The sequence below is a fragment of the Mustelus asterias genome, chromosome 18 (genome assembly GCF_964213995.1).
Source record: "Mustelus asterias chromosome 18, sMusAst1.hap1.1, whole genome shotgun sequence".
In the NCBI taxonomy this organism is placed as follows: domain Eukaryota; kingdom Metazoa; phylum Chordata; class Chondrichthyes; order Carcharhiniformes; family Triakidae; genus Mustelus; species Mustelus asterias.
In genome coordinates this window covers 32,280,369-32,307,340 of record NC_135818.1, presented here as the reverse complement: position 1 = coordinate 32,307,340, position 26,972 = coordinate 32,280,369, and the positions used below count along the sequence as shown (strand labels likewise).

The 26,972-nt window shown below is 46.9% G+C and overlaps 1 protein-coding gene across 1 annotated transcript in view; it reads right to left on the bottom strand.

Annotated features, from left to right (window-relative positions):
* Positions 1–26,972, bottom strand: part of scfd1 (sec1 family domain containing 1) — a 451,124-nt gene that overhangs the window by 243,095 nt on the left and 181,057 nt on the right. The window contains exons 13-14 of the mRNA XM_078233262.1: positions 17,926–17,999; positions 6,271–6,352 (exon numbers count right to left, since the gene is read on the bottom strand). Coding sequence (XP_078089388.1) covers positions 6,271–6,352; positions 17,926–17,999 — 156 coding nt within the window. The remainder of the gene's footprint in view (positions 1–6,270; positions 6,353–17,925; positions 18,000–26,972) is intronic.

Below are 26,972 nucleotides of genomic sequence, written 5' to 3'. Positions count from 1 at the left end.
GGGAGGTAGTAAATTGGATTAGACACTGGCTCAATGGAAGAAGCCAGAGAGTGGTTGTGGAGAATTGCTTCTCTGAGTGGAGGCCTGTGACTAGTGGTGTGCCGCAGGGATCGGCATTGGGTCCATTGTTGTTTGTCATCTATATCAATGATCTGGATGATAATGTGGTCAATTGGATCAGCAAGTTTGCTGATGATACAAAGATTGGAGGTGTAGTGGACAGTGAGGAAGGTTTTCAAAGCTTGCAGAGGGATTTGGACCAACTAGAAAAATGGGCTCAAAAATGGCAAATGGAATTTAACGCAGACAAGTGTGAGATATTGCACTTTGGAAGGACAAACCAAAGTAGAACGTACAGGGTAAATGGTAGGACTCTGAAGAGTGCAGTTGAACAGAGGGATCTGGGAATACAGGTACAGAATTCCCTAAAAGTGATGTCACAGGTGGATAGGGTCATAAAGAGTGCCTTTGGTACATTGGCCTTTATAAATCGGAGTATCGAGTATAAAAGTTGGAGTGTTATGGTAAGGTTATATAATAAGAAGTTTAACAACACCAGGTTAAAGTCCAACAGGTTTATTTGGTAGCAAAAGCCACACAAGCTTTCGAGGCTCTGAGCCCCTTCTTCAGGTGAGTGGGAATTCTGTTCACAAACAGAACTTATAAGACACAGACTCAATTTACATGAATAATGGTTGGAATGCGAATACTTACAACTAATCCAGTCTTTAAGAAACAAAACAATGGGAGTGGAGAGAGCATCAAGACAGGCTAAAAAGATGTGTATTGTCTCCAGACAAGACAGCCAGTGAAATGATGAGGAGGATCGCAACAGACACCTCCAGACGCTGAAAGATGCCCTCATAAGAACAGGATATGGCGCTAGACTCATTGATCAACAGTTCCAACGCGCCACAGCGAAAAACCGCACCGACCTCCTCAGAAGACAAACACGGGACACAGTGGACAGAGTACCCTTCGTTGTCCAGTACTTCCCCGGAGCGGAGAAGCTACGGCATCTCCTCCGGAGCCTTCAACATGTCATTGATGAAGACGAACATCTCGCCAAGGCCATCCCCACACCCCCACTTCTTGCCTTCAAACAACCGCACAACCTCAAACAGACCATTGTCCGCAGCAAACTACCCAGCCTTCAGGAGAACAGTGACCAAGACACCACACAACCCTGCCACAGCAACCTCTGCAAGACGTGCCGGATCATCGACACAGATGCCATCATCTCACGTGAGAACACCATCCACCAGGTACACGGTACATACTCTTGCAACTCGGCCAACGTTGTCTACCTGATACGCTGCAAGAAAGGATGTCCCGAGGCATGGTACATTGGGGAAACTATGCAGACGCTGCGACAACGGATGAATGAACACCGCTCGACAATCACCAGGCAAGACTGTTCTCTTCCTGTTGGGGAGCACTTCAGCGGTCACGGGCATTCGGCCTCTGATATTCGGGTAAGCGTTCTCCAAGGCGGCCTTCGCGACACACGACAGCGCAGAGTCGCGGAGCAGAAACTGATAGCCAGGTTCCGCACACACAAGGACGGCCTCAACCGGGATATTGGGTTTATGTCACACTATTTCACATAAATATTTCTGCTTTTTTCCTCCTGAGTCTTTATCATGCGATCCTAGAATCAGAATTTATGTCACACTATTTGTAACTCCCACAGTTGCGTGGACCTGCAGAGTTTCACTGGCTGTCTTGTCTGGAGACAATACACATCTTTTTAGCCTGTCTTGATGCTCTCTCCACTCCCATTGTTTTGTTTCTTAAAGACTGGATTAGTTGTAAGTATTCGCATTCCAACCATTATTCATGTAAATTGAGTCTGTGTCTTATAAGTTCTGTTTGTGAACAGAATTCCCACTCACCTGAAGAAGGGGCTCAGAGCCTCGAAAGCTTGTGTGGCTTTTGCTACCAAATAAACCTGTTGGACTTTAACCTGGTGTTGTTAAACTTCTTACTGTGTTTACCCCAGTCCAACGCCGGCATCTCCACATCAAGGTTATATAAGGCATTGGTGAGGCCGAATTTGGAGTATTGTGTACAGTTTTGGTCACCTAGTTACAGGAAGGATGTAAATAAGATTGAAAGAGTGCAGAGAAGGTTCAGAAGGATGTTGCCGGGACTTGAGAAGCTGAGTTACAGAGAGAGATTGAATAGGTTGGGACTTTATTCCCTGGAGCGTAGAAGATTGAGGGGAGATTTGATCGAGGTTTATAAGATTTTGATGGGTATAGATAGAGTGAATGCAAGCAGGCTTTTTCCGCTGAGGCTAGGAGAGAAAAAAACCAGAGGGCATGGGTTAAGGGTGAAAGGAGAAAAGTTTAAAGGGAATATTAGGGGGGGCTTCTTCACGCAGAGAGTGGTGGGAGTGTGGAATGAGCTGCCGGATAAAGTGGTAAATGCGGGGTCACTTTTAACATTTAAGAAAAACTTGGACGGGTTCATGGATGAGAGGGGTGTGGAGGGATATGGTCCAAGTGCAGGTCAGTGGGACTAGGCATAAAATGGTTCGGCACAGACAAGAAGGGCCAAAAGGCCTGTTTCTGAGCTGTAATCTTCTATGGTTCTGACTATCCACTCTGTCCATGCCCCTCATAAGGTCACCCCTCAACCTCCGTCGTTCCAGTGAGAACAAACCAAGTTTCTCCAACCTCTCCTCATAGCTAATGCCCTCCATACCAGGCAACATCCTGGTAAATCTTTTCTGTACCCTCCAAAGCCTCCACATCCTTCTGGTAGCGTGGCGACGAGAATTAAACACTATAGCCGAAGTGCGGCCTAACTAAGGTTCTATAAAGCTGTAAGGACTTACCAATTTTTAAACTCAATGCCACGGCTGATGAGGGCAAACATGCTGTATGCCTTCTTGACTTCTTTTCCATCTGCATTGCCACTTTCAATGACCTGTGTACCTGTACACTCAGATCCCTCTGCCTATCAATACTCCTAAGGGTTCTGCCATTTACTATATATTTGCCATCTGTATTAGACCTTCCTCACATTTGTCCAGATTAAACTCCATCTGCCATGAACATAAGAACATAAGAAATAGGTGCAGGAGTCGGCCATCTAGCCCCTCGAGCCTGCCCCGCCATTCAATAAGATCATGGCTGATCTGTAGTGGATCAGTTCCACTTACACACCTGATCCCTATAACCCCTAATTCCCTTACCGATCAGGAATCCATCTATCCGTGATTTAAACACATTCAACGAGGTAGCCTCCGCCACTTCAGTGGGCAGAGAATTCCAGAGATTCACCACCCTCTGAGAGAAGAAGTTCCTCCTCAACTCTGTACTAAACTGACCCCCCTTTATTTTGAGGCTGTGCCCTCTAGTTCTAGCTTCCTTTCTAAGTGGAAAGAATCTCTCCACCTCTACCCTATCCAACCCCTTCATTATCTTATAGGTCTCTATAAGATCCCCCCTCAGCCTTCTAAATTCCAACGAGTACAAACCCAATCTGCTCAGTCTCTCCTCAAAATCAACACCCCTCATCTCTGGTATCAACCTGGTGAACCTTCTCTGCACTCCCTCCAAGGCCAATATATCCTTCCGCAAATAAGGGGACCAATACTGCACACAGTATTCCAGCTGCGGCCTCACCAATGCCCTGTACAGATGCAGCAAGATATCTCTGCTTTTATATTCTATCCCCCTTGCGATATAGGCCAACATCCCATTTGCCTTCTTGATCACCTTTGCACCTGTAGACTGGGTTTTTGCGTCTCATGCACAAGGACCCCCAGGTCCCTCTGCACAGTAGCATGCCTCAATTTTTTTCCATTTAGATAATAATCCAATTTGCTATTATTTCTTCCAAACTGAATAACCTCGCATTTGTCAATGTTATACTCCATCTGCCAGATCCTCGCCCACTCACTCAGCCTGTCCAAATCTCTCTGCAGACCTTCTATGCCCTCCACACGATTCACTTTTCCACTTATCTTTGTGTCGTCTGCAAACTTTGTTACCCTACACTCAGTCCCCTCCTCCAGATCGTCTATATAAATGGTAAATAGTTGAGGCCCCAGTACCGATCCCTGCGGCACGCCACTAGTTACCATCTGCCAACCAGAAAAGCACCCATTTATTCCAACTCTCTGCTTCCTGTCGGATAGCCAATCCCCAATCCACGCCAACACCCTACCCCCACCTCCGTGTGACCCAATCTTCTTCAGCAACCTTTTGTGAGGCACCTTATCAAACGCCTTTTGGAAATCCAAAAACACCGCATCCACCGGTTCCCCTCCGTCAACCGCACTAGTCGCATTTTCATAAAAATCCAACAAGTTCGTCAAGCACGACTTTCCCCTCATGAATCCATGCTGCGTCTGCTTAATCGAACCATTCTTATCCAGATGGCCTACTATTTCTTCTTTAATGATTGATTCCAGCATTTTCCCAACTACAGACGTTAAGCTAACCGGCCTGTAGTTACCCGCCTTTTGTCTATTTCCTTTTTTAAACAGCGGCGTAACATTAGCCGTTTTCCAATCCGCTGGCACTACCCCAGAATCCAACGAATTTTGATAAATAACCACTAACCATGCCTCCTCCCAAGCCTCCAACTGATCTATATCCTGCTGTATCCTCTGACGGTCCTCTTCACTATCCGCAAATCCACCAACTTTTGTGTCGTCAGCAAACATACTAATCAAACCACTTACATTTTCCTCCAAATCATTTATATATACTATGAACAGCAAAGGCCCCAGCACTGATCCCTGAGGAACGCCACTTGTCACAGCTCTCTATTCAGAAACACACCCTTTCCACTGCTACCTTCTGTCTTCTATGACCAAGTCAGTTCTGTATCCATCTTGTGGGGGTAGGGTCTGGGTGGGATTGTGGTCGGTGCAGACTTGATGGGCCGAATGGCCTCCTTCTGCACTGTAGGGTTTCTATGATTTCTACGATCTTGCCAGCTCACCTCTGATCCCGAGCGACCTTACCTTCTGTACTAGTCTGCCATGAGGGACCTTGTCAAAGGCCTTACTGAAGTTCATGTAGATAACATCCACTGCCCGACCCTCATCAATCATCTTCATCATTTCCACGAAAAATTTGATCAAGTTAGTGAGACATGACCTCCCCTTCATATGGGTCCACTTATTTCCAAGTGGGAGTAAGTCCTGTCTCGAAGAATCCTCTCCAAAAATTTCCCTACCACAGACGTAAGAATCACCGGCCTGTAATTTCTGGATTATCCTTGCTACCCTTCTTAAACAAAGGAACAACAATCCTCCCCTGCAGCCACTGAGGATACAAAGATTTCTCTCAAGACCCCAGCAATTTCCACCCTTACCTCTCTCAATATTCTGGGGAATATCCCATCAGGCCCTGGGCCTTCTCTACCTTAATGTTTCTCAAGAACCCCAATACCTCCTCCTTTTTGATCTCAACATGACCCAAACTATCTACACACCCTTCCCCAAAACTCATCATGTACAAAGTCTTTGGTGAATACTGACGCAAAGTACTAATTTAATACCTCACCCATTTCCTCTGGCTCCATGCATAGATTCCCTCCTCTGTCCTTGAGTGGGCCAACCCTCTCCCTGGCTACCCTCTTGCACTTTATATATGTATTAAAAAGCCTTGGGATTTTCCTTAATCCTGCAGGCCAATTACTTTTTGTGACTCTTTTTAGCCCTCCTTATTCACTGCTTAATTTTCTTTCTACTTTCCTTGTATTTCACACTGGCTTCGTGTGTTCCCAGCCCCCGAGCCTTGACAAATGTTTCCTTTACTTAGATCATTTAGAATCATAGAAACCCTACAATGCAGAAGGAGGCCATTCGGCCCATCGAGTCTGCACCAACCACAATCCCACCCAGGCCCTACCCCCATATCCCTACATATTTACCCGCTAATCCCTCTAACCTACGTATCTCAGGACACTAAGGGGCAATTTTTAGCATGGCCAATCAACCTAACCCACACATCTTTGGACTGTGGGAGGAAACCGGAGCACCCGGAGGAAACCCATGCAGACACAGGGAGAATGTGCAAACTCCACACAGACAGTGACCCAAGCCGGGAATCGAACCCAGGTCCCTGGAGCTGTGAAGCAGCAGTGCTAACCACTGTGCTACCGTGCCGCCCATAGGGCATTTTGGTTATACAAACTGCTAACTGCTGAAACATTTCAAGCAGGGACAGAATTAGAAATAAAATTATTTGCAAAAGAATTTGATGGTGAAATCACCATAAAATGAACAAGCAATAAACGTTATACCTTAATGTGCTCCAAAACAGCTGTTGCCACATTTGTATGAAGATCAATGAGTCTCTTTTTCTGTAGCAGTTCGGGCAGAGAGCTTTAAGGAAGAAGGATATGAAATCAGCAGTATATATTGCACTTCCTAAAGACAGACAAATCTTCATTTCAAAATTTAAAATCAGCTCCACAGCAATTGTGGGATAGTTAACTTCAAACGCTTTATGAAATTTTAATATAGTAACAATGCATTACTGAAAGGCAGCAAGATGCAATTTACATCAGTTAAACAAAACGCACTAAGTTTTTCTTAAAATGATACAAATGAAACAAAAAAAGGCTGATCATAACTGACCAGACTGATTCCTGGAATGGCAGGACTGACATACAAGTTGAGATTGAGTCGGTTAGGATGGTATTCGTTGGAGTTCAAAAGAATGAGGGGTAAAATCTCACAGAAACTTATAAAATTCTAACAGAACTAAACAGGGTAGATGCATGAAGGATGTTCCCAAGGGCAGGGAAGTCCAGAACCAGGGGTCAGAGTCTAAGGATACATGGTAAACCATTTAGGACTGAGATGAGGAGAAATTTCTTCACCCAGAGTGTGATGAGCCTCTACCACAGAAAGCAATTGAGGTAAAAACATTGTGGGCGCGATTTTATCACCCCCGCAATGCCCAATGATCAGCACGACAAGCTGGGAAAGTAGCATGCAATGCTAAAAATCCATTTGCCATCTTCCCAGCCCTTTTTTAATGGTGCAAACTGCTTCACACCCTTTGAATTTGACTGGATTTCAATAAATTCACGAGTTCAGCGCGCATGCCCACCACCCCCCCCCACCCCCACCAATGGTTTCCACCTCTCCAGCGTGACATCATGCCAGCACGAATCACTACCGCTCTATAAAAGTGTTGCTCAGACACAGTAGTGAAAGGGAGCGAGGAGGTGAGTGTCACTGAGCACCAACCTCCAGGGTGGGTGTCAGGCACTATACAGGGTGCATGGTGGGGTGAGGGTGCTTGTATGGATGCAGGGGATTAGGGGTGTTCATGCTGGTCTGGGTAGTCCACAGGTATTACCTTTAGCCGCTGAGCAACCTGAGCAGTTTCATGAGGTCGAGTCCCAACCCCACTAATGTCGCACTAGTTACCTTGCCATCTATCTGCCAGACAGGCCTGTGGTTTATTGCTGACATTCCATCCCAGGCCCCACTAACAGTAACAAGAACCAGGCCTGGCAGTTGTTCCCCAGTCAAGGGAGCTTGGCAGATGTTAACACAGCTCCTCACGCTGCAGTGCTCCATACAACACATCTCGTGATAGTCATGAGGGTGCTTCTCTCCTGTGTCTGAACTGCAAGCTATTCCTGGAAGCCACTGTACCTGATGTCCAGGTACGTGCATCCAGGTCTATGCTTCAAGGGTTCCCAATGGGGAACCCCTCATAGCCACCATATGCTGTCCACGCTCGCCATGTTGAGGATGTGGTAACATTTAGCAGCCCAGTGAGGTTGTACATGGTACCGGGGAGGGTGTCCAGACTCCTGGGGACATGGGTTGGTGGGAGGGAGGGAACTGAGACATATGACCTTACAGACTGTGTCTCGCTCTCTCTCCCTCGTTCCTTCCCCCCCAAAGCAAATATGGATTTCACTTTGGAGCCGTAGGGCTAGCAGTGATACTGCTGTGACAGAGGAGGGAGACAGCCAGCTGGCCGCAACAAGGACAACCCAGGCCAGAGGCTGCAGCAGGAGGACAGGAGGCCAGGAAGCGGCCACCCACCGGCCCAAGGGGGGGGGATGGATGCCAGGGGATGTCGGAGACAGAGACCCAGGGTCTACAGGACCTGCATGTCCTTTGATGGGCTGCCGGACGCTGTGTGCCACTGCAGACTCAAGCTCAGTAGGAAGAGAGTGTGGCACCTGAGCCAGGTCCTCGTGGCCTGGCACCTCTCCACCTGCTCCCTTTGACAGTGACAGTCAGGACAGCCCTAAACTTGTACGCCACCGGGTTCTTCCACACTCCCAGCGGAGACCTCTGTGGCATCTCGAAGTCTTCTGCACACAAGTGCATCCATGAGGTGACGGACGTCCTGTACGCCTGGGCAAACAAATACATCCACTTTGACGTGGGCCGGGACCAATGGCGTTGAAGCCTGGGTCGCAGGCTTCAACGCCATTGTTACGATGCCCCATGTTCAGGGGGGTTATTGACAGAACGCACATCACCTGCGGGCCCCGTATGATCAAGGGGTGCCCTTCATCAACGAGAAGGGGTTTCACTCACTTAACATTCAGATTGTGTGTGACCATCTTCAGAGCATCATAAAAATGTGTGCACACCACCAGGGAGCGTGCATGACAGCTACATCACCTAGTCTGTTGTTGATCGGTGCATCGGGCTCCTGAAGCTGTAGTTCCATTGTCTGGACCGCTCTGGCAGGGCCTCCAGTACAGCCCCGAGGGTCTCCCACATCATTGTGGTCGAATGCTGTGAGCTCCACAACCAGGAGCAGCAGTGCTCCGAAAGCTCATGATTCCAAATAAACCTGTTGGACTTTAACCTGGTGTTGTAAGACTTCTTACTGTGCCTACCCCGGTACAGCACTGGTATCTCCACATCGAGGCTCAGGAGAATGTGGAGAACAAATCAGAAAAGGAGCCAGAGGACGGAGGATAGGCATCTGCAAGGATCCAGCAGGGCAGGATGGTGAGGGAGGTCCTCACCACAAAGTTCTCTGACTAGGAGGCGCTGCGTCCCACAGCTCGAACCTCCACTTCACCTCTCCCCCCACCCAACCTCTTTTCCACACCACCTGCCATGGGTCCCACTGACATCACACCAGGATGATGATTCTCACTTGGCAGTGTCAGAAAGTTACTGGTCCAGGCAAGTGGTGATGATGACTCGCTATGTGGCACACGGTGATGCTGCCCTGGTGTAACAGAAGGACGGCACAGTGGCTAACACTGCTAGCTCACAGTGCCAGGGACCTGGATTCGATTCCTGCCTTAGAGGACAGTCTGTGTGGAGTTTGCACATTCCCCCAGTGTCTGTATGGGTTTCCTATGGGTGCTCCAGTTTCCTCCCACAGTTCAAAGATGTGCAGGTTAGGTGGATTGGCCGTGCTAAATTGCCCCTCGGTGTGCCAAGATGTGTAGGTTAGGGGGATTAGTGGGATAAATATGTGGGGTTATGGGGAAAAAGCCTTGGTAAAATGCTCTGTCTGGCCCGTGTCTGATTAAGGGTCGGAGCACTACTGTGCAGCCGGGGTTTGGGGGGGGGGGGGGGGGGGTGTCGGGTCCTGTGCAGCCGGGGGGGGGGGGGGGGGGGGGGGGGGGGGTGGCTACTGTTGTGGGGGACGGCCATAGGGTCCAGTGAGTGATGAGGATGCCATCCAAGGACTTCTCTCACTGTAGGCCTACATGCGGCTGCTGGGGACTGGAACAGAGGAGCTCATGCTGCTCATATCCCACCAGCGATGAGGGCCAGTGACCTCATTACCTTAACAGTGTTTTTGGGTGAGTGCTTGGAGTACCATGGCAGTCACAGATCTGACACAGGTGCTGGGACCTGGGGATCAGAGACTCATTGGGTTGAAGGGCCTCTCTCGCACTGAACGACGTTCTGCACCTCTATGTCCCAACCATACGCAAAGATATCCCTGTGGGAGGCGGATCACAGACAGATCAGTCACAGCTGTGGGGTGCAATAACATTTATTATTGAAGTTGTAAATTGACAATTACAAAACCCTAACTAGTGCATGCCTTCAACTGTGCCCGCTTGGTGTCCTTACAACTTCTTAATTTTACATGGTCTACCACTACATCTAAGCGCATATCAGAGATGGAGGTGGTCAGCTGTGTTCCATACCTTGTGGCCGGTAATGGCCTTGGCAGGCATCTGCTGAGGCTTCGGATGTCACAGATGTAGCCGTGCCACCCTGTTCAGACCGCTGCCCGTGAAATTTACCGGTGTTGGGAGAGGGGATTCAGAAGGGCTGGGGACTCCCAGGTGCTCCTGGGTGGAAGGCCCCCATGGGTTCCGGTGCTTCCTCCTCCCTCAGGGTGCCCATGGACCCCTGCAACACTATGAGACAGTGGGGCAGCTGGTGTAGAGGCCTCAGCATCACCTGGCTCTGCCAGTCCTGGAGGCTCAATGCATCTGCAACATGGTTGAGCCCTCAGCGATGGCCTTCTGAATCTGGACCAAGCTCTGGATCCCCTCAGCAATAGCCCTCTGATCTTTGGTCATTCTCTGGATCCCTCGATAGCCTTCAGGGTCTCGCCCAAGCTCTGGAGCCCCCTCAGCAGTAGTCCACAGAATGGGCCATGCTCTTGAGGCCCACTGCAAATGCTCTCTGGGACTGGGACCCGCAGCCATCTGTGTCTCCAGCATGCTCTCGAGGCCCTCAGCCATGATCCTCTGAGACTTGGTCATGCCTTGGACCCCACCATCTATGGCAACCACCTCCTGCCCCAAGCTCTCCCCCGAGATAGCCTCCCTTGCAGGGTTGGCCTTGGTACCACATAATGTCAGCATCACCTCCTGAAGGCTGCGAGACTCGCCCAAACAGCCTTGCAGTTGCTGAACGTTGCTGACAGCCCCTCCTGCAATCCCCAGCTCTGCCTCTCCAGCAGCGTCAGGAGAACTGATCACAGCGGCCCGGTAACTGGCTAGGAGCCAGTTTTTCCCTTGGCTCTGGGAGACCACTACCTGCCAAGCCCTCAGATGTTCCCGCCTCCACCTGATGTGCATTTGCAGCTGTGGGGTGCTCACCAGCAAGGGACCCAACGCCTCACCAGTAACATCCCACCAAGGTGACTGTATCTGAGCTGGTGGACAGTGCGTGTGATGCCTGTTTCGACTGGTCGATGCTTTCCTTGAAGGATTCTTCTGGGCTTTCCTCCGAGGTTTCCTTAGACCTTCCTTCCAGGGTAGCCATGGGAGTCGATACCAGGAGGTGACGGGGGTCAACACTGGGGAGGCACCAACTCATGACAGACCTACCTCATCGGGGTCATCTCCTGAAAGACACATGGTTCAACGCAAGGGAGGGACAAGTATCTGGGCAGATTGCAATTTGCTTGAGATAGGTCATAAGAGTGAAGGTTTTGTGGCTCCTCACTTCTGAAGCACTCGCCGACCTGGCTGTTGGTCACAGTTCTATCCTCAGCTTCCCCTGACAACTTCATGGCATGGTAGTCCATGAAGGGAGTCCAGAGACACAGCTCGAGGATCCCACCATTGGTCTTTTCCTGCTCCCTACTGTTATGGGCCATCTTTGCCTGCGGGTATAAAGCGGGGCATTGAAAGCCTGATCTATGGAAGGGCTTGGGGTGTCAGGAGTGTTGGGGGTGAATCGGGTGGCGTCTTTCGGGACCGTGCCTCAGCAATCTGGGTTTGCGACAGGGGTGCCAGATTGGTTGGAGGAAGATGCTAGAGGGCCGGGTGCTGAACATGTGGGGTGTCAGGGAATGTATCAACGTGGACATTCCAAGCGCAACAGACAGGACAGATACCAGAATGGGATGGACACTCACATTTGCTGCCCAAACGAGATCATTCATTTTCTTTCTGTACTGGACACCGGTCCTGTGTGTCAGTGCACGGGCACCGACAGCCGCTGCCACCGCTTCCCAGGCTGCATTGTCGGCCCAACCCCTAGGTCATTGACCATCTCGGGGCAAGAGGATGGCTCTCCTCTCCTTCATGGTGTCCAGTGGCCATCCCAACTTTCCCTCAATAAATTGTGGCGATGCTGTAAGAGGTGCCATCTTCCTGGTTGTGACTGCATCATTAGCATTTAAATGCAGCTCCCCCTTGTTTACAGTGTAAAGCTGCAGCCACTTTGGGCAAGGCAGGTGGCTAGAGACTCCATGCCGGCATGATTCGCACGGAGACTCTCTCATTGCACTAAGTGTCAAAAGATTGTGAGGTAAGAGACCAGTGCAGAAAACTCCAGTTTTCTTGCCATTATGACACTTCTAAATTTTGGGGGGAAATTCTGTCCTGTATGTTTTAAAGGAGTTAGATATTACTCTTGGTGCTAAAGGAATCAAAGCATATGGGTGGAAAAGGGAACAGATTACAGAGTTGGATATCAGTCATGATCATAGAATCATACATATAGTGCAGAAGAGGCCCTTCATCCCTTCGAGCCTGCAATGACATGTAAGAAATAGCTGACTCCACACCTAATCCTATTCACCAGCACTTGGCTCATAGCACATCAGAACATTCAAGGCTAAGTGCTCATCCAGGTACTTTTTAAAGGATGTGTAGCATCCACCACCCTCCCAGGGAGAGCTTTCCAGACCACCATCATTCTCTGGGTAAAAACATTTTTCCTCATGTCCTCCCTCCTGCCCCTCACCTTGAACCCCTTGTAACTGACCCTTCAACTGAGGGGAAGAGCTGCTCTTTATCCACTCTGTTCATGCCTCTCATAATTTTGTACACCTCGTTCAGGTCGTCCCTCAATCTCCTCTGCTCCAATGAAAACAATCCAAGTATATCCAACCTCTCTTCATAACTTAAATATTCCATCCCAGGCAGTCTGCTCGTGAATTTCCTTTGTACCTGCTTAAATGCAATAATAATGGAGCGACCAGAACTGCACCCAGTACTCCAGATGTGGCCTCACCAAAGTTCTATACATCTACAGCATGACCTTCCTGCTTCGAAATCTATGCCTCGATTGATAAAGGCCAGTATCCCATATGCCTTCACCCTACTAACATGCCCTTCCGCCTTCAGAGATCTATGGACAAAAATGCCAAAGAACCTCCTCGTGTCATGCCGATCATTAAGTACTTCCTTGTCAAATTACTCCTTCTGAAGTTTATCATCTCATACTTTTCAGAGTTAAATTCCACCTGCCACTTACCTACCCATTTAACCATCCTGCCTGATTGTATCTTCTTGTAGCCCAAGACATTCAGCCTCACTGTTAGCCACCCAGTCAATCTTTGTGTCATCCGCAAACTTACTAATCCTACCCCTCCACGTAGTCATTGATGTAATTTAAATAAATGACGAATAATAGGACCCAGCACAGATACCTGTGGTGCACCACTGGACACTGGCTTCCAGTCACTTTTAAGACTTATCTAGATAGCCACATGAACGGAGTGGGAATGAAGGGATACAAAAGAATGGTCTAGTTTGGACCAGGGAGCGGCGCGGGCTTGGAGGGCTGAAGGGCCTGTTCCTGTGCTGTATTGTTCTTTGTCACTAAAGCGGCCATCTGTCATAACTCTCTTGTCTCCTACAACTGAGCCAATTTTGAATCCACTTTATCAAATTACCCTGTACCCCATGTGCATTTTCCTTCTTTATAAGTCTCTCATGTGGGACCTTGTCAAAGGCTTTGCTGAAACCTATATAAACCACATGGATTGCACTATCCTCATCTGCACACCCCTGGTCACTTTCTCAAAAAATTCAATCAAATTTGTTAGACACAACCTCCCTCTGACAAAACCATGCTGATTATCCCTGATCAAGTCTCGCCTCTCTAAGTGAAGATAAATGCTCTCCTTGAGAAGTTTCTCCAATACTTTCCCTACCACTGACATGAGACTCACTGGTCTGTGGTTCCTGGCTTATCTCTACAAACCTTCTTAAATAGTGGAACCACATTACCTGTTCTCCAGTTGTTTGGCAGCTCCCCCGTAGCCAGAGAGGAATCAAAAATTTGGGTCAGAGCCCCTGCAATTGCTTCTCTTGCCTCCCACAGCAGTCTAGGACACAGTTCAGCCAGACCTGGAGATTTGTCCACTTTTAAGCCTGTCAACATCTCCAATGCCCTTTCCTGTGTCAATTTGCTCAAGACCTTGCCATCTCACTCCCTGAGTTCCTTAATCTCTTGGGTGAAGATGGATGTGAAGTATTTGTTCAACATTCTACCAATGTCCCCTGGCTCCACCCACATTGCCCCCTTGGTTCACAGTTGGCCCTACTCTTTCCCTGGTTATCCTCTTCCTATTTATTTGTAGGATATCTTGTGAATTTCCCTACTTTTACCAGCCAGAGATTTCTCATATCCCATCTTTACTTTCCTAAGAGGGCTTATGCCCTCCCTGTTTCCTTTTTGAACACCCCCTCCATTGCTCTTCTGTGTACCTTCGTCAGATCCTGCCTTATTTTACTAAAATCCACTCTTCCCCCATCCAAAATTTTTTTTTGCAACTTGTCTATGACTTTGTCCATAATCAGCTTAAATGAGATAAATGAAAAATACTGCGGATGCTGAAATCTAAAACAAGAACAGAAAATGCCAGAAAATCTCAACAGGTCTGACAGCAGCTGTGGAGAGAGAATAGAGCTAACATTTCAAGTCTGGATGGCCCTTAATCAGAGCTGAAAACAAAGAAAATAGGAGGAGATTTAGACTGTTAGGGGGCGGGGTGCAATTGACAAAGATGTCATAGACAAAAAGACAAAGGGAATATAAATGGTGGGATTAAAGGCTGAGAATGGTGCTAATAGCAGCCCATTAAGAGATTGGAATGTGCAAATGGCAGAACAAAGGTGCAGAGTGTCAAAGGACAACCTGAGACATGTGACCTAGTGAAGTGGATGCAGGGGGTTGGGGTAGGGGGGTATGGTTAGTGGGGAGAACAAGATGGGAAGCAAGATTTTTAAAGAAGCTTTGCGCGCGTGAGTGGGAGAGCGCCAGAGTGAGGCAGCCAGAGTGGGATTGAAATTTGGAGCAGTGTGGTAATTAACGAGGTGAGTGGTAAATCTACTTTTCCTGTTTTTTCTTTTTTCAGTTATAAGTTCAGTGGTCTCGTTAGTTAGTAAAAGGAGCTGCCCCATCCAAATAGCCGAGAGGCAGTTATCTGTCAATCACTTGAAGCCTAATTAGAGGCAAAAGGTGTAAATTGCGTTCTTCTGTTTGAAACCCAACTGATGTGAGAGTCATCTCAGCCCAGCTGAGCTTTATATAAGAGAGAGGCAAACAAAGAGAACAAAGAACAAACAAAGAAAATTACAGCATAGGAACAGGTCCTTCGGCCCTCCAAGCCTGCATCGACCATGCTGCCCATGTGAACTGAAAGCCCCTACCCTTCCAGGGACCATATCCCCCTATTCCCATCCTAGTCATGTATCTTTCAAAAAGCTCCCTTAAAAGTCATTATCGTAACTGCTTCCACTACCTCCCCCAGCAGCGAGTTCCAGGCACCCACCACCCTCTGTGTAAAAAAACTTGCCTCGTACCTCTCTTTCAAACCTTGCCCCTTGCACCTGAAACCTATACCCGCCTAGTAATTGACTCTTCCACCCTGGGGAAAAGGCTTCTGACTATCCATTCTGTCCATGCCCCTCACAATCTTGTAGACTTCTATCAGGTCACCCCTCAACCTTCGTTGATCCAGTGAGAACAAAAAGAAAGTTACAACACACACTCAGTAAGCTTTGCGCACATCAGTCGGAGACAACCCGAGTGAGACAGCCAGAGTGGGATGGAAATTTGGTAACTTGATAATTCGGTGCAGAGTAGTAGGAGGTGCTTTTTCCCTTTTGTTTTGTTTTCGTTCATCTTGTTTTGTAATTGTTAATCTGCAGCGAGAGATCCAGAGAGCACCCTGGGAAAGTAAGTGATATAAAGACCTACCTCGGGTATCCGCAGCGATAAGTGAAAGTAAGAGTTCAATAACTTTCCTTAAATAATTTAATTGGTGATAGAAATGACAGTCAGTGGGGTTAAGTGCTGCACTTGTGAGATGTAGGAGATCTGTGACGCTTTCAGTATCTCGGACAACTACACCTGCAGGAAGTGCACCCAATTGCAGATTGCATGGATAGGTTGGAGCAACAGTTGGATGCACTTAGGAGCATGAAGGTGGCAGAAAGCGTCATAGACAGGAGTTTTAGTGATGTGGTGACACGCAAGGTGCAGGCAGACAGATGGTGACTGCTAGAAGAGGCAGGCAGTCAGTGCAGGAATCTCCTGTGATCGTCCCCCTCTCTGACAAGTATACCGCTTTGGATATTGTTGGGGGGAATGGCCCATCAGGGAATAATAGCAGCAGCAGCCAGAGCAGTGGCACCATGGCAGGCTCTGTTGTTAAGCAGGGAGGGACAAAGAGGACCTATTGTTAAGCAGGGAGGGACAAAGAGGACTAGAGCAATAGTTTTATGGGACTCCATATTAGGAGTACAGATAGGTGCTTCTGTGATGTGAAAGAGACTCCAGGATGATATGTTGCTTGCCTAGTGCCAGGGTCCTGGGTGTCTCTGAACATGATGTGGGGATGTCTCTGAACAGGCAGAAAGCATTCCGAAGGGAGAGGGTGAACAGCCAGAGGTTGTGGTACATATTGGTAGAATGACATAGGCAGGAAGAGTGATAAGGTCCTGCAGCAGCAGTTTAGGGAGTTAGGTAGAAAGTTAAAAAGCAGGACCTTTAGGGTTGTAATCTCAGGATTACTCCCTGTGCCTGATCCCGTGCGACTTCACCTTCTGTACCAGTTTGCCATGAGGGACCTTGTCAAAGGCCTTACCGAAGTCCATGTAGACAGCATCCACTGCCCTAACCTCATCAATCATCTTTTTCACTTCCTTGAAAACCTCGTTCAAGTCAGTGAGACACGACCTCCCCTTCACAAAACCATGGTGCCTCTCGCTAATACGTCCACTTATTTCCAAGTGGGAGTAGACGTAGATCAATGCTTGCACAGGTCCCACCTTCCCCAGAAATGGTCCCAGTGATCCAGGAATCTAAAACCCTCCCTCCTGCACCAACTCTTAAGCCATGCATTCACCTGCACTATTCTCCTATTCCTGTGCTTGCTAGCACATGACACTGGGTGTAATCTAGAGATTATAACCCGAGAAGTCCTTTTTAAAAAAAATTCTACTGCCTAGCTCCCTGAATTCTTGATGCAACACCTCACCCCTCTTTCTACCCATGCCGTTGGTATCAAGATGCACCATGGCCACTGGTTTATCACCCTCACACTTCAGGATGCATGCAGCTGTTCAGTGACATCCCGGACCCGAGCACCAGGGAAGCAACACGCCAGCCTGGAGTCATGTTCATATGGAATGGTGGAGCAGGATTGAATGGCTGAATGGCCTGCTCAAAGAACACAGCAAAGTACAGCACAGGAAGAGGCTCTTTGGCCCTCCAAGCTCATGCCGATCATGATACCCTAATTAAACTAAAAAAACTTCTGCCCTTACTTGGTCTGTTTTCCTCTACTCCCTCCCTATTCATGTACCCTTCCAGATGCCTCTTAAATGTTGCTAATGTGCCTGCTTCCACCACCTCCTCTGGCAGCGTGTTCCAGGCACCCACTACGCTGCGTGAACAACTTGCCCTGCACATTTCTCACCTTGAACCTGTGCCCCTTGTAATTGACTCTCCCACTCATATTTTCTATGTTTCTATAATCCACTAATAGATTGCTACTCACAGCCTATCTGGCTATTTAGAGATGGTGGCTATCATGTATCTCTGAGCCATCTATGAAATAATTTATTTCACAATAAAGTGTGTATTCTTGTTTAATTTTAGAAGATTTTTTATCTATAGAGTGGAAGTAGCATTTTTGACAATAAACAATCTCCGCATGTTTCTAAAAAAGTTGGTCTACAAATACTAACTCTGAAAAATACAGACTGCCGGATGTAATATTTTTTCACATGAGTACTAACCTGACTGCTGATGTAAGTTTGGCGGTATTATCAGAAAGCATGCTAATAGCACCATCGTCCTCTCCCTCCAGTCCCTGTGAAATAAGAATCATAGACATGATCAGCATGGCCTTCAGAATCCGAATTCTGGTAGCAGTTTTGACACGTAGAAATATAGACGAGCGGACCAGGAGGCGGCCATTTGGCCCATCGAGCCTACTCCGCCATTCATTACGATCATGGCTGATCATCCAACTCAATAGCCTAATCCTGCTTTTTCCCCCAACAACCTTTGATCCCATTCGCCCCAAGTGCTATATCCAGCCACCTCTTGAATACATTCAATGTTTTGGCATCAACTACTTCTTGTGGTAATGAATTCCACAAGCTCACTACTCTTTGGGTGAAGAAATGTCTCCTCACCTCCATCCTGTGATCTACCCTGAATCCTCAGACTGTCCCTCGGGAATATCCTCCCTGCATCTACCCAGTCTAGTCCTGTTGGAATTTTATAAGATCCCCCCTCATTCATCTGAACTCCAGTGAAAACAATCCTAACCTAGTCAATCTCTCCTCATACATCAGTCTCGCCATCCCCGGAATCAGCCTCATAAACCTTCGCTGCACTCCCTCGAGAGCAAAACATCCTTCCTCAGAAAAGGAGACCAAAACTGCACACACTACTCTAGGTGTGGCCTCACCAAGGCCCTGTATAATTGCAACAAAACATCCCTGCTCCTGTACTCAAAATCTCTCGTGATGAAGGCCAACAGATACCATTTGCCTTCTTTACCGCTTGCTGAACCTGCATGCTTACCTTCAGTGACTGGTGCACAAGGACACCCAAGTCCTGCTGCACAATCCCCTCTCCAAATTCGCAGCCATTTAGGTAGCAATCTGCCATCGTGTTTTAGCTTTGAAAGTCAATAACCTCACATTTATCCAAATTATTCTGCATCTGCCATTGATTTGCCCACTCACGCAATATGTCCAGATCATTCTGAAGGATCTCTGCATCCTCATCACAGTTCACCCTCCCACCCAACTTGGTATCATCTGCAAACTTTGAGATGTTACATTTTGTTCCCTCAGCCAAATCATTAATATATATTGTGAATAGTGGGGTCCCAGCACCGGTCCCTGTGGCACCCCATTAGTTACTGCCTACCAATTTGAAAAGCGCCCATTAATTCCTACTCTTTGTTTCCTCTCTGAAGAAAAAACAAAGAACAAAGAACAGTACAGCACAGGAAACAGGCCTTTCGGCCCTCCAAGCCTGTGCCGCTCATTGGTCCAACTAGACCATTCGTCTGTATTCCTCCATTCCCAGACTGCTCATGTGACTATTCAGGTAAGTCTTAAACGATGCCAGCGTGTCTGCCTCCACCACCCTACCCGGCAGCGCATTCCAGGCCCCCACCACTCTGTGTAAAAAACGTCCCTCTGATATCGGAGTTATACTTTGCCCCTCTCACCTTGAGCCCGTGACCCCTCGTGATCGTCACCTCCGACCTGGGAAAAAGCTTCCCACTGTTCACCCTATCTATATCCTTCATAATTTTGTACACCTCTATTAGGTCTCCCCTCATTCTCCATCTTTCCAGGGAGAACAAGCCCAGTTTACCCAATCTCTCCTCATAGCTAAGACCCTCCATACCAGGCAACATCCTGGTAAACCTTCCCTGCACTCTCTCTAAAGCCTCCACGTCCTTCTGGTAATGCGGCGACCAGAACTGGACGCAATACTCCAAATGTGGCCTAACCAGCGTTCTATACAGCTGCAACATCAGACTCTAGCTTTTATACTCTATACCCCGTCCTATAAAGACAAGCATACCACATGCCTTCTTCACCACCTTCTCCACCTGTGCTGCCACCTTCAAGGATTTGTGGACTTGCACACCTAGGTCCCTCTGTGTTTCTATATTCTTGATGGCTCTGCCATTTATTGTATAACTCCTCCCTACATTAGTTCTTCCAAAATGCATCACTTCGCATTTATCCAGATTAAATTCCATCTGCCACCTCTCCGCCCAATTTTCCAGCCTATCTATATCCTGCTGTATTGCCCGACAATGCTCATCGCTATCCGCAATTCCAGCCATCTTCGTGTCATCCGCAAACTTGCTGATTACACCAGTTACACCTTCTTCCAAATCATTTATATATATCACAAATAGCAGAGGTCCCAGTACAGAGCCCTGTGGAACACCACTGGTCACAGACCTCCAACCAGAAAAAGACCCTTCGACTGCTACCCTCTGTCTCCTGTGGCTAAGCCAGTTCTCTACCGATCTAGCCACCTCTCCTTGTATCCCATGAGCCTTAACCTTCTTAACCAACCTGCTATGAGGGACTTTGTCAAATGCCTTACTGAAATCCATATAGACGACATCCACGGCCCTTCCTACGACAACCGTTTTTGTCACTTCCTCAAAAAACTCCACCAAATTTGGAAGGCACGACCTCCCTCTTACAAAACCATGCTGTCTGTCACTAATGAGATTGTTCCGTCCTAAATGCACATACATCCTGTCTCTAAGAATCCTCTCCAACAACTTCCCTACCACGGACGTCAAGCTCACTGGCCTATAATTACCCGGGTTATCCCTGCTACCCTTCTTAAACAACGGTACCACATTCGCTATCCTCCAATACTCAGGGACCTCACCTGTGTTCAATGAAGGGACAAATATTTCCGTCAGAGGCCCAGCAATTACATCTCGTCTCCCTGAGCAGTTTAGGATAGATGCCATCAGGCCAACCAGTTTTCTATCCATCTCAATATACTTCCCCCAATCCCATGCGCTTTAATCTTGCACGATAATCTCTTATGCGGGACTTTGTCAAACGCTTTCTGAAAGTCCAAATATACCACATCGACTGGCTCCCCCTTATCAACTCTATTAGTTACATCTTCAAAGAATTGCAACAGATTTGTCAAGCATGATTTCCCCTTCATAAATCCATGCTGGCTCTGTCTGATCCTGCCGCTGCTTTCTAAATGATCTGCTATAAAGTCCTTGATAATGGATTCGAGAATTTTCCCACTACTGATGTTAAGCTTACTGGTCTATAATTCCCGGTTTTCTCTCTACCTCCCTTTTTGAACATTGGAGTGACATTAGCTACCCTCCAATCTGCAGGGACTGTTCCAGAGTCTATAGAATCCTGGAAGATGACCACCAAAGCATCCACTATTTCTTGAGCCATTTCCTTAAGTACTCTGGGATGCAGATTATCAGGCCCTGGGGATTTATCCACCTTCAATGCCATCGATTTTCCCAGCATCATTTCTCGACTAATATTGATCTTCCTCAGTTCTTCCCTCTCACTAAATCTTGCATTCGCCAACATTTCTGGCTTCCAATTTGTGTCCTCTTTTGAGACGACAGACCCGAAACATGTATTCAAGACAGAACCAATGTCTGTATTCATTTGATCCATTAAAGCTCAGGAAATGCCTTACACAGTCTCCTAACTTCTAATTATGTGATTAGATAGATGATTGGTTTATTTAAAACTCGTCACAGTGTGAAGTTGTACGAATTAAGTAAGGGCATGATGGGAAAATTGGTCAATTATTTGTTACAATATAAAGAACGGCTGACCAAAGCTATTTCAAAATGCCAGACCCCTGTAAGAGTTAATAAGGTTGTATGAGTAAATAAAACAAGATAAGGTCAGAGAGGAAGGAGTCACCGACCTTCTCCTGTTCCATCAAAGGACAAGATAACGGTATGAATAATGAGACAAAGAGTTTTAGGAGGTCAGCAAGTTAAAACATGATTAATGATATTGCTTATGATTCTATTACTAATCGAATTCCTGAATATGCTCTGGTCACAAAAACTGATAATGATTATGTATAAATACATAATCTGTTTCTCTGTGTAATTGCGGACTTGTGGAAGAATCAGCAGTTAAACCAACTGCTCTCTGACCCCAAGTTTCAGCCATATACTGCATGCAGTTATTCGTAAATAAATGCTTGTTATATTGTCGGAACGAATTTTGTTGAGTCTTTATATCACAGTCAAGAAGTAGGAAAGTTTCCACTTCAACAACAGTGACGGGGCTGAATTGAATTGTGATAACAATACAATTCAGGATGGTGTGTTGCCACCCTGGTGCCAGGGTCAAGGACATCTCTGAGCAATTGCAGGACATTCTTAAGGGGGAAAGTGAGTAGCCAGAAGTAATTATACATATTGGTACCAACGACACAGGTAGAAAAAGGGATGAGGTCCTGAAGTATGAATATAGAGAGTTAGGCAGAAGGCTAAAGTGCAGGACTGCGAAGGTAGTAATATCTGGATTACTACCGGTGCCATATGCTAGTGAGAGTAGGAATAGGAAGATTAGGCAGAAGAATGCATGGCTTGAGAGCTGGTGCAGGGGGCAGGGATTAAGATTTTTGGATCATTGGGATCTATTCCGGGGAAGGGGTGACCTGTTCAAGGGGGACGGGTTATACCTGAACTGCAGAGGGACTAACATCCTGGAGGAGGACTAACATCCTGGAGGAGGACGAACATCCTGGCGGGGAGATTTGCTAGAGCCACTCGGGAGAGTTTAAACTAGTTTGGCAGGGGGGTGGGATCCAAAGCAGTAGGAAGACAGAAGAGAAGGTTGACGACAGCACAGAAGTTAAAGAGAGCACATTAAGTAGTAAAGGCAGTGTCAGTAATCCTAGTACCAGATAGACCAGGCAAAAGCAAGACAGAGAGCAGGGGAAGTCCAGATTAAACTGCATTTATTTCAATGCAAGAGGCCAGATGGGCAATGCAGATGAATTCTGGGCATGAATGGGTGTGTGGGAGTGGGATACTATAACAATTACTGAAACATGGTTAAGGGAGGGACAGGACCAGCAGTTCAATGTTCCAGGGTACAGATGCTATAGGAAAGATAAAACAGGAGGTAAGAGAGGACGGGGAGTTGCACTTTTGATTAGAGAAAACATCACAGCAATACTGAGAGGGGATATATCCGAGGGTTCAGCCACTGAGTCTATATGGGTAGAACTAAGAAATAAGAAGAGGGAAATCACTTCGATAGGGTTGTACTATAGGCCCCCAAATAGTCAGCGGGAAATTGAGGAGCAAATATGTAAGGAGATTACAGATAGCTCCAAGAAAACTAGGGTGGTAATAGTAGGAGATTTTAACTTTCACAACATTGACTGGGACAGCCATATTATTAGAGGCTTGGATGGAGAGAAATTTGTTGAATGTATTAAGGAGGAATTTCTCATTCAGTATAGAACATAGAACATTACAGCGCAGTACAGGCCCTTCGGCCCTCGATGTTGCGCTGACCAGTGAAACCAATCTAAAGCCCATCTAACCTACACTATTCCAATATCATCCATATGTTTATCCAATGACCATCTAAATGCCCTTAATGTTGGCGAGTCCACTGCTGTTGCAGGCAGGGCATTCCACGTCCTTACTACTCTCTCAGTAAAAACCTACCTCTAACATCTGTCCTATATCTATCACCCCTCAATTTAAAGCTATGTCCCCTTGTGATAGCCATCACCATCCGAGGAAAAAGGCTCTCACTGTCCACCCTATCTAATCCTCTGATAATCTTATATGCCTCTATTAAGTCACCTCTTAACCTTCTTCTCTCTAACGAAAACAGCCTCAAGTAGCCTTTCCTCATAAGACCTTCCCACGATATCAGGCAACATCCTGGTAAATCTCCTCTGCACCCTTTCCAATGCTTCCACATCCTTCCTATAATGCGGCGACCAGAACTGTACGCAATACTCCAAGTGCGGCCGCACCAGAGTTTTAGAACATAGAATATAACAGCGCAGTATAGGCCCTTCGGCCCTCGATGTTGCGCCGACCAGTGGAACCAATCTCAAGCCCCTCTAATCGACACTATTCCAATATCATCCATATGTTTATCCAATAACCATTTGAATGCTCTTAATGTTGACGAGTCCACTACTGCTGCAGGCAGGGCATTCCACGCCCTTACTACTCTCTGAGTAAAGAACCTACCTCTAACATCTGTCCTATATCTCTCACCCCTCAATTTAAAGCTATGTCCCCTCGTGCTAGCCAACACCATCCGAGGAAAAAGGCTCTCACTATCCACCCTATCTAATCCTCTGATCATCTTGTATGCCTCGATTAAGCCACCTCTTAACCTTCTTCTCTCTAACGAAAACAACCTCAAGACCCTCAGCTTTTCCTCATACGATTTTCCCACCATCCCAGGCAACATCCTGGTAAATCTCCTCTGCACCCTTTCTAACACTTCCACATCTTTCCTATAATACGGCGACCAGAACTGTATGCAATACTCCAAATGCGGCCACGCCAGAGTTTTGTACAGTTGCAGCATGACCTCCTGGCTCCGAAACTCAATCCCTCTACCAATAAAAGCTAACACACTGTACGCCTTCTTAACAACCCTATCAACCTGGGTGCCAACTTTCAGGGATCTATGCACATGGTCACCCAGATCCCTCTGTTCATCCACACTACCAAGTATCTTACCATTAGCCCAGTACTCTGTAATCCTGTTACTCCTTCCAAAGTGAATCACCTCACACTTTTCCACATTAAACTCCATTTGCCACCTCTCAGCTCAGCTCTGCAGCTTATCTATGTCCCTCTGTAACCTGCAACAACCTTCCGCACTGTCCACAACTCCACCGACTTTAGTATCATCCGCAAATTTACTAACCCATCCTTCTACGCACTCATCCAGGTCATTAATCAAAATGACAAACAGCAGTGGCCTCAAAACAGATCCTTGTGGTACACCACTAGTAACTGAACTCCAGGATGAATATTTCCCATCAACCACCACACTCTGTTTTCTTACAGCTAGCCAATTTCTGATCCAAACCACTAAATCACCCTCAATCCCATGCCTCCGTATCTTCTGCAATAGCTTACCGTGGGGAACCTTATCAAACGCTTTACTGAAATCCACAAACACCACATCAACTGCTTTACCCTCATCCACCTCTTTGGTCACCTTCTCAAAGAACTCAATAAGGTTTGTGAGGCACGACCTACCCTTCACAAAACCATGTTGACTATCCCTAATCAAATTATTCCTTTCTAGATGATTATAAATCCTATCTCTTATAAGCCTTTCCAAAACTTTGCCCACAACAGAAATAAGGCTCACTGGTCTATAATTACCAGGGTTGTCTCTACTCCCCTTCTTAGAACATAGAACATAGAAAAGCTACAGCACAAGCAGGCCCTTCGGCCCACAAGTTGCGCCGAACATGTCCCTACCCACTAGGCTTACCTATAACCCTCTATCTTACTAACTTCCATGAACTTATCCAAAAGTCTCTTAAAAGACCCTATCTTTTGATCGTTTAACAAGGGAGAAAGTAGCCTTTGAGAAGGTACCGCATGGTAGGTTGTTGCATAAGATTAAATCTCACAGGATCCAGGGTGAGCTTTCTAAATGGATACAAAATTGGCTTCTTGACAGAAGTATGTGGATGGCCCGACTAGACAGGGGGCAAAACTTGACCTCCTCTTGGGATATAACGAAGGGTAGGTGACAGAAGTGTTAGTGAGGGATCACTTTGGAACCAGTGACCATAATTCTATTAGTTTTAAGATAGCTATGGAGAATGATAGGTCTGGCCCAAAAGTTAAAATTCTAAATTGGGGCAAGGCCAATTTTGATGGTATCAGGCAGGAACTTTCAAAAGTTAATTGGGGGAGTCTGTGGGAAGGCAAAGGGACGTAAGTGGGAGGCTGTCAAAAGTGTGCTAACCAGGATTCAGGGTAAGCACATTCCTCTTAGAATGAAGGGCAAGGCTGGCAGAAGTAGGGAACCATGGATGACTCGGGATATTGATGCTCTGGTCAAGAAGAAGGAGGAGACATGACATGCATAGGCAGCAGGGATCAAATGAATCCCTTGAAGAGTATAGGGGGTGTAGGAGTAGAGTTAAGAGAGGAATCAGGAGGGCAAAAAGGGACACGAGATTGTTTTGGCAGATAATGCAAAGGAGAATTCAAAGAGCTTCTACAAATACATAAAGGGCAAAAGAGTAAGGGAGAGAGTAGGGCCTCCTGAGGATCAATAAGATCATCTATGTGTGGATCCACAAGAGATGGGTGAGATCCTAAATTAATATTTCTCATCAATATTTACTGTTGAGAAAAGCATGGATGTTAAGAGAACTTGGGGAAATAAATAGTGATGTCTTGAGGAGTGTACATATTACAGAGAAGGAGTTGCTGGAAGTCTTAATGCGCATCATGGTAAATAAATCCCCGGGACCTGATGAAGTGTATCCGAGGACATTGTGGGAGGCGAGGGAGGAAATTGCAGGTCCCCTAGCAGAGATATCTGAATCATCAATAGTCACGGGTGAGGTTCCTGAAGATTGGAGGATGGCAAATGTTGTGCCTTTGTTTAAAAAGAGCTGCAGGGAAAAGCCTGGGAACTACAGGCCAGTGAGCATCACATCTGTGGTGGCTACATTGTTGGAAAGTATTTTGAGAGAAAGGATCTACAGGCATTTAGAGATGCAAGGACTGATTAGGAACAGTCAGCATGGCTTTGTGAGTAGAAAATCATGTCCCACAAATTTGATTGAGCTTTTTGAAGAGGATAGTGCAGTTGATGTTAACTACATGGGCTTTAGCAAGGCCTTTGAGAAGGTACCGCATGGTAGGTTGTTGCATAAGATTAAATCTCACGGGATCCAGGGTGAGGTATCTAAATGGATACAAAATTGGCTTCGATGGTTGTACAGAGTTGTTTTTCAAACTGGAGGTCTGTGACCAGCGATGTGCCTCAGGGATTAGTGCTGGGTCCACTGTTATTTGTCATTTATATTAATGATTTGGATGAGAATATAGGAGGCATGGTTAGTAAGTTTGCAGATGACACTAAGATTGGTGGCACAGTGGACAGTGAAGAAAGTTATCTCCGATTGCCACGGGATCTTGATCAATTGGGCCAGTGGGCTGACGAATGGCAGATGGAGTTTAATTTAGATAAATGCGAGGTGATGCATTTGGCAGATCGAACCGGGCAGGACTTACTCAGTTAATGGTAGG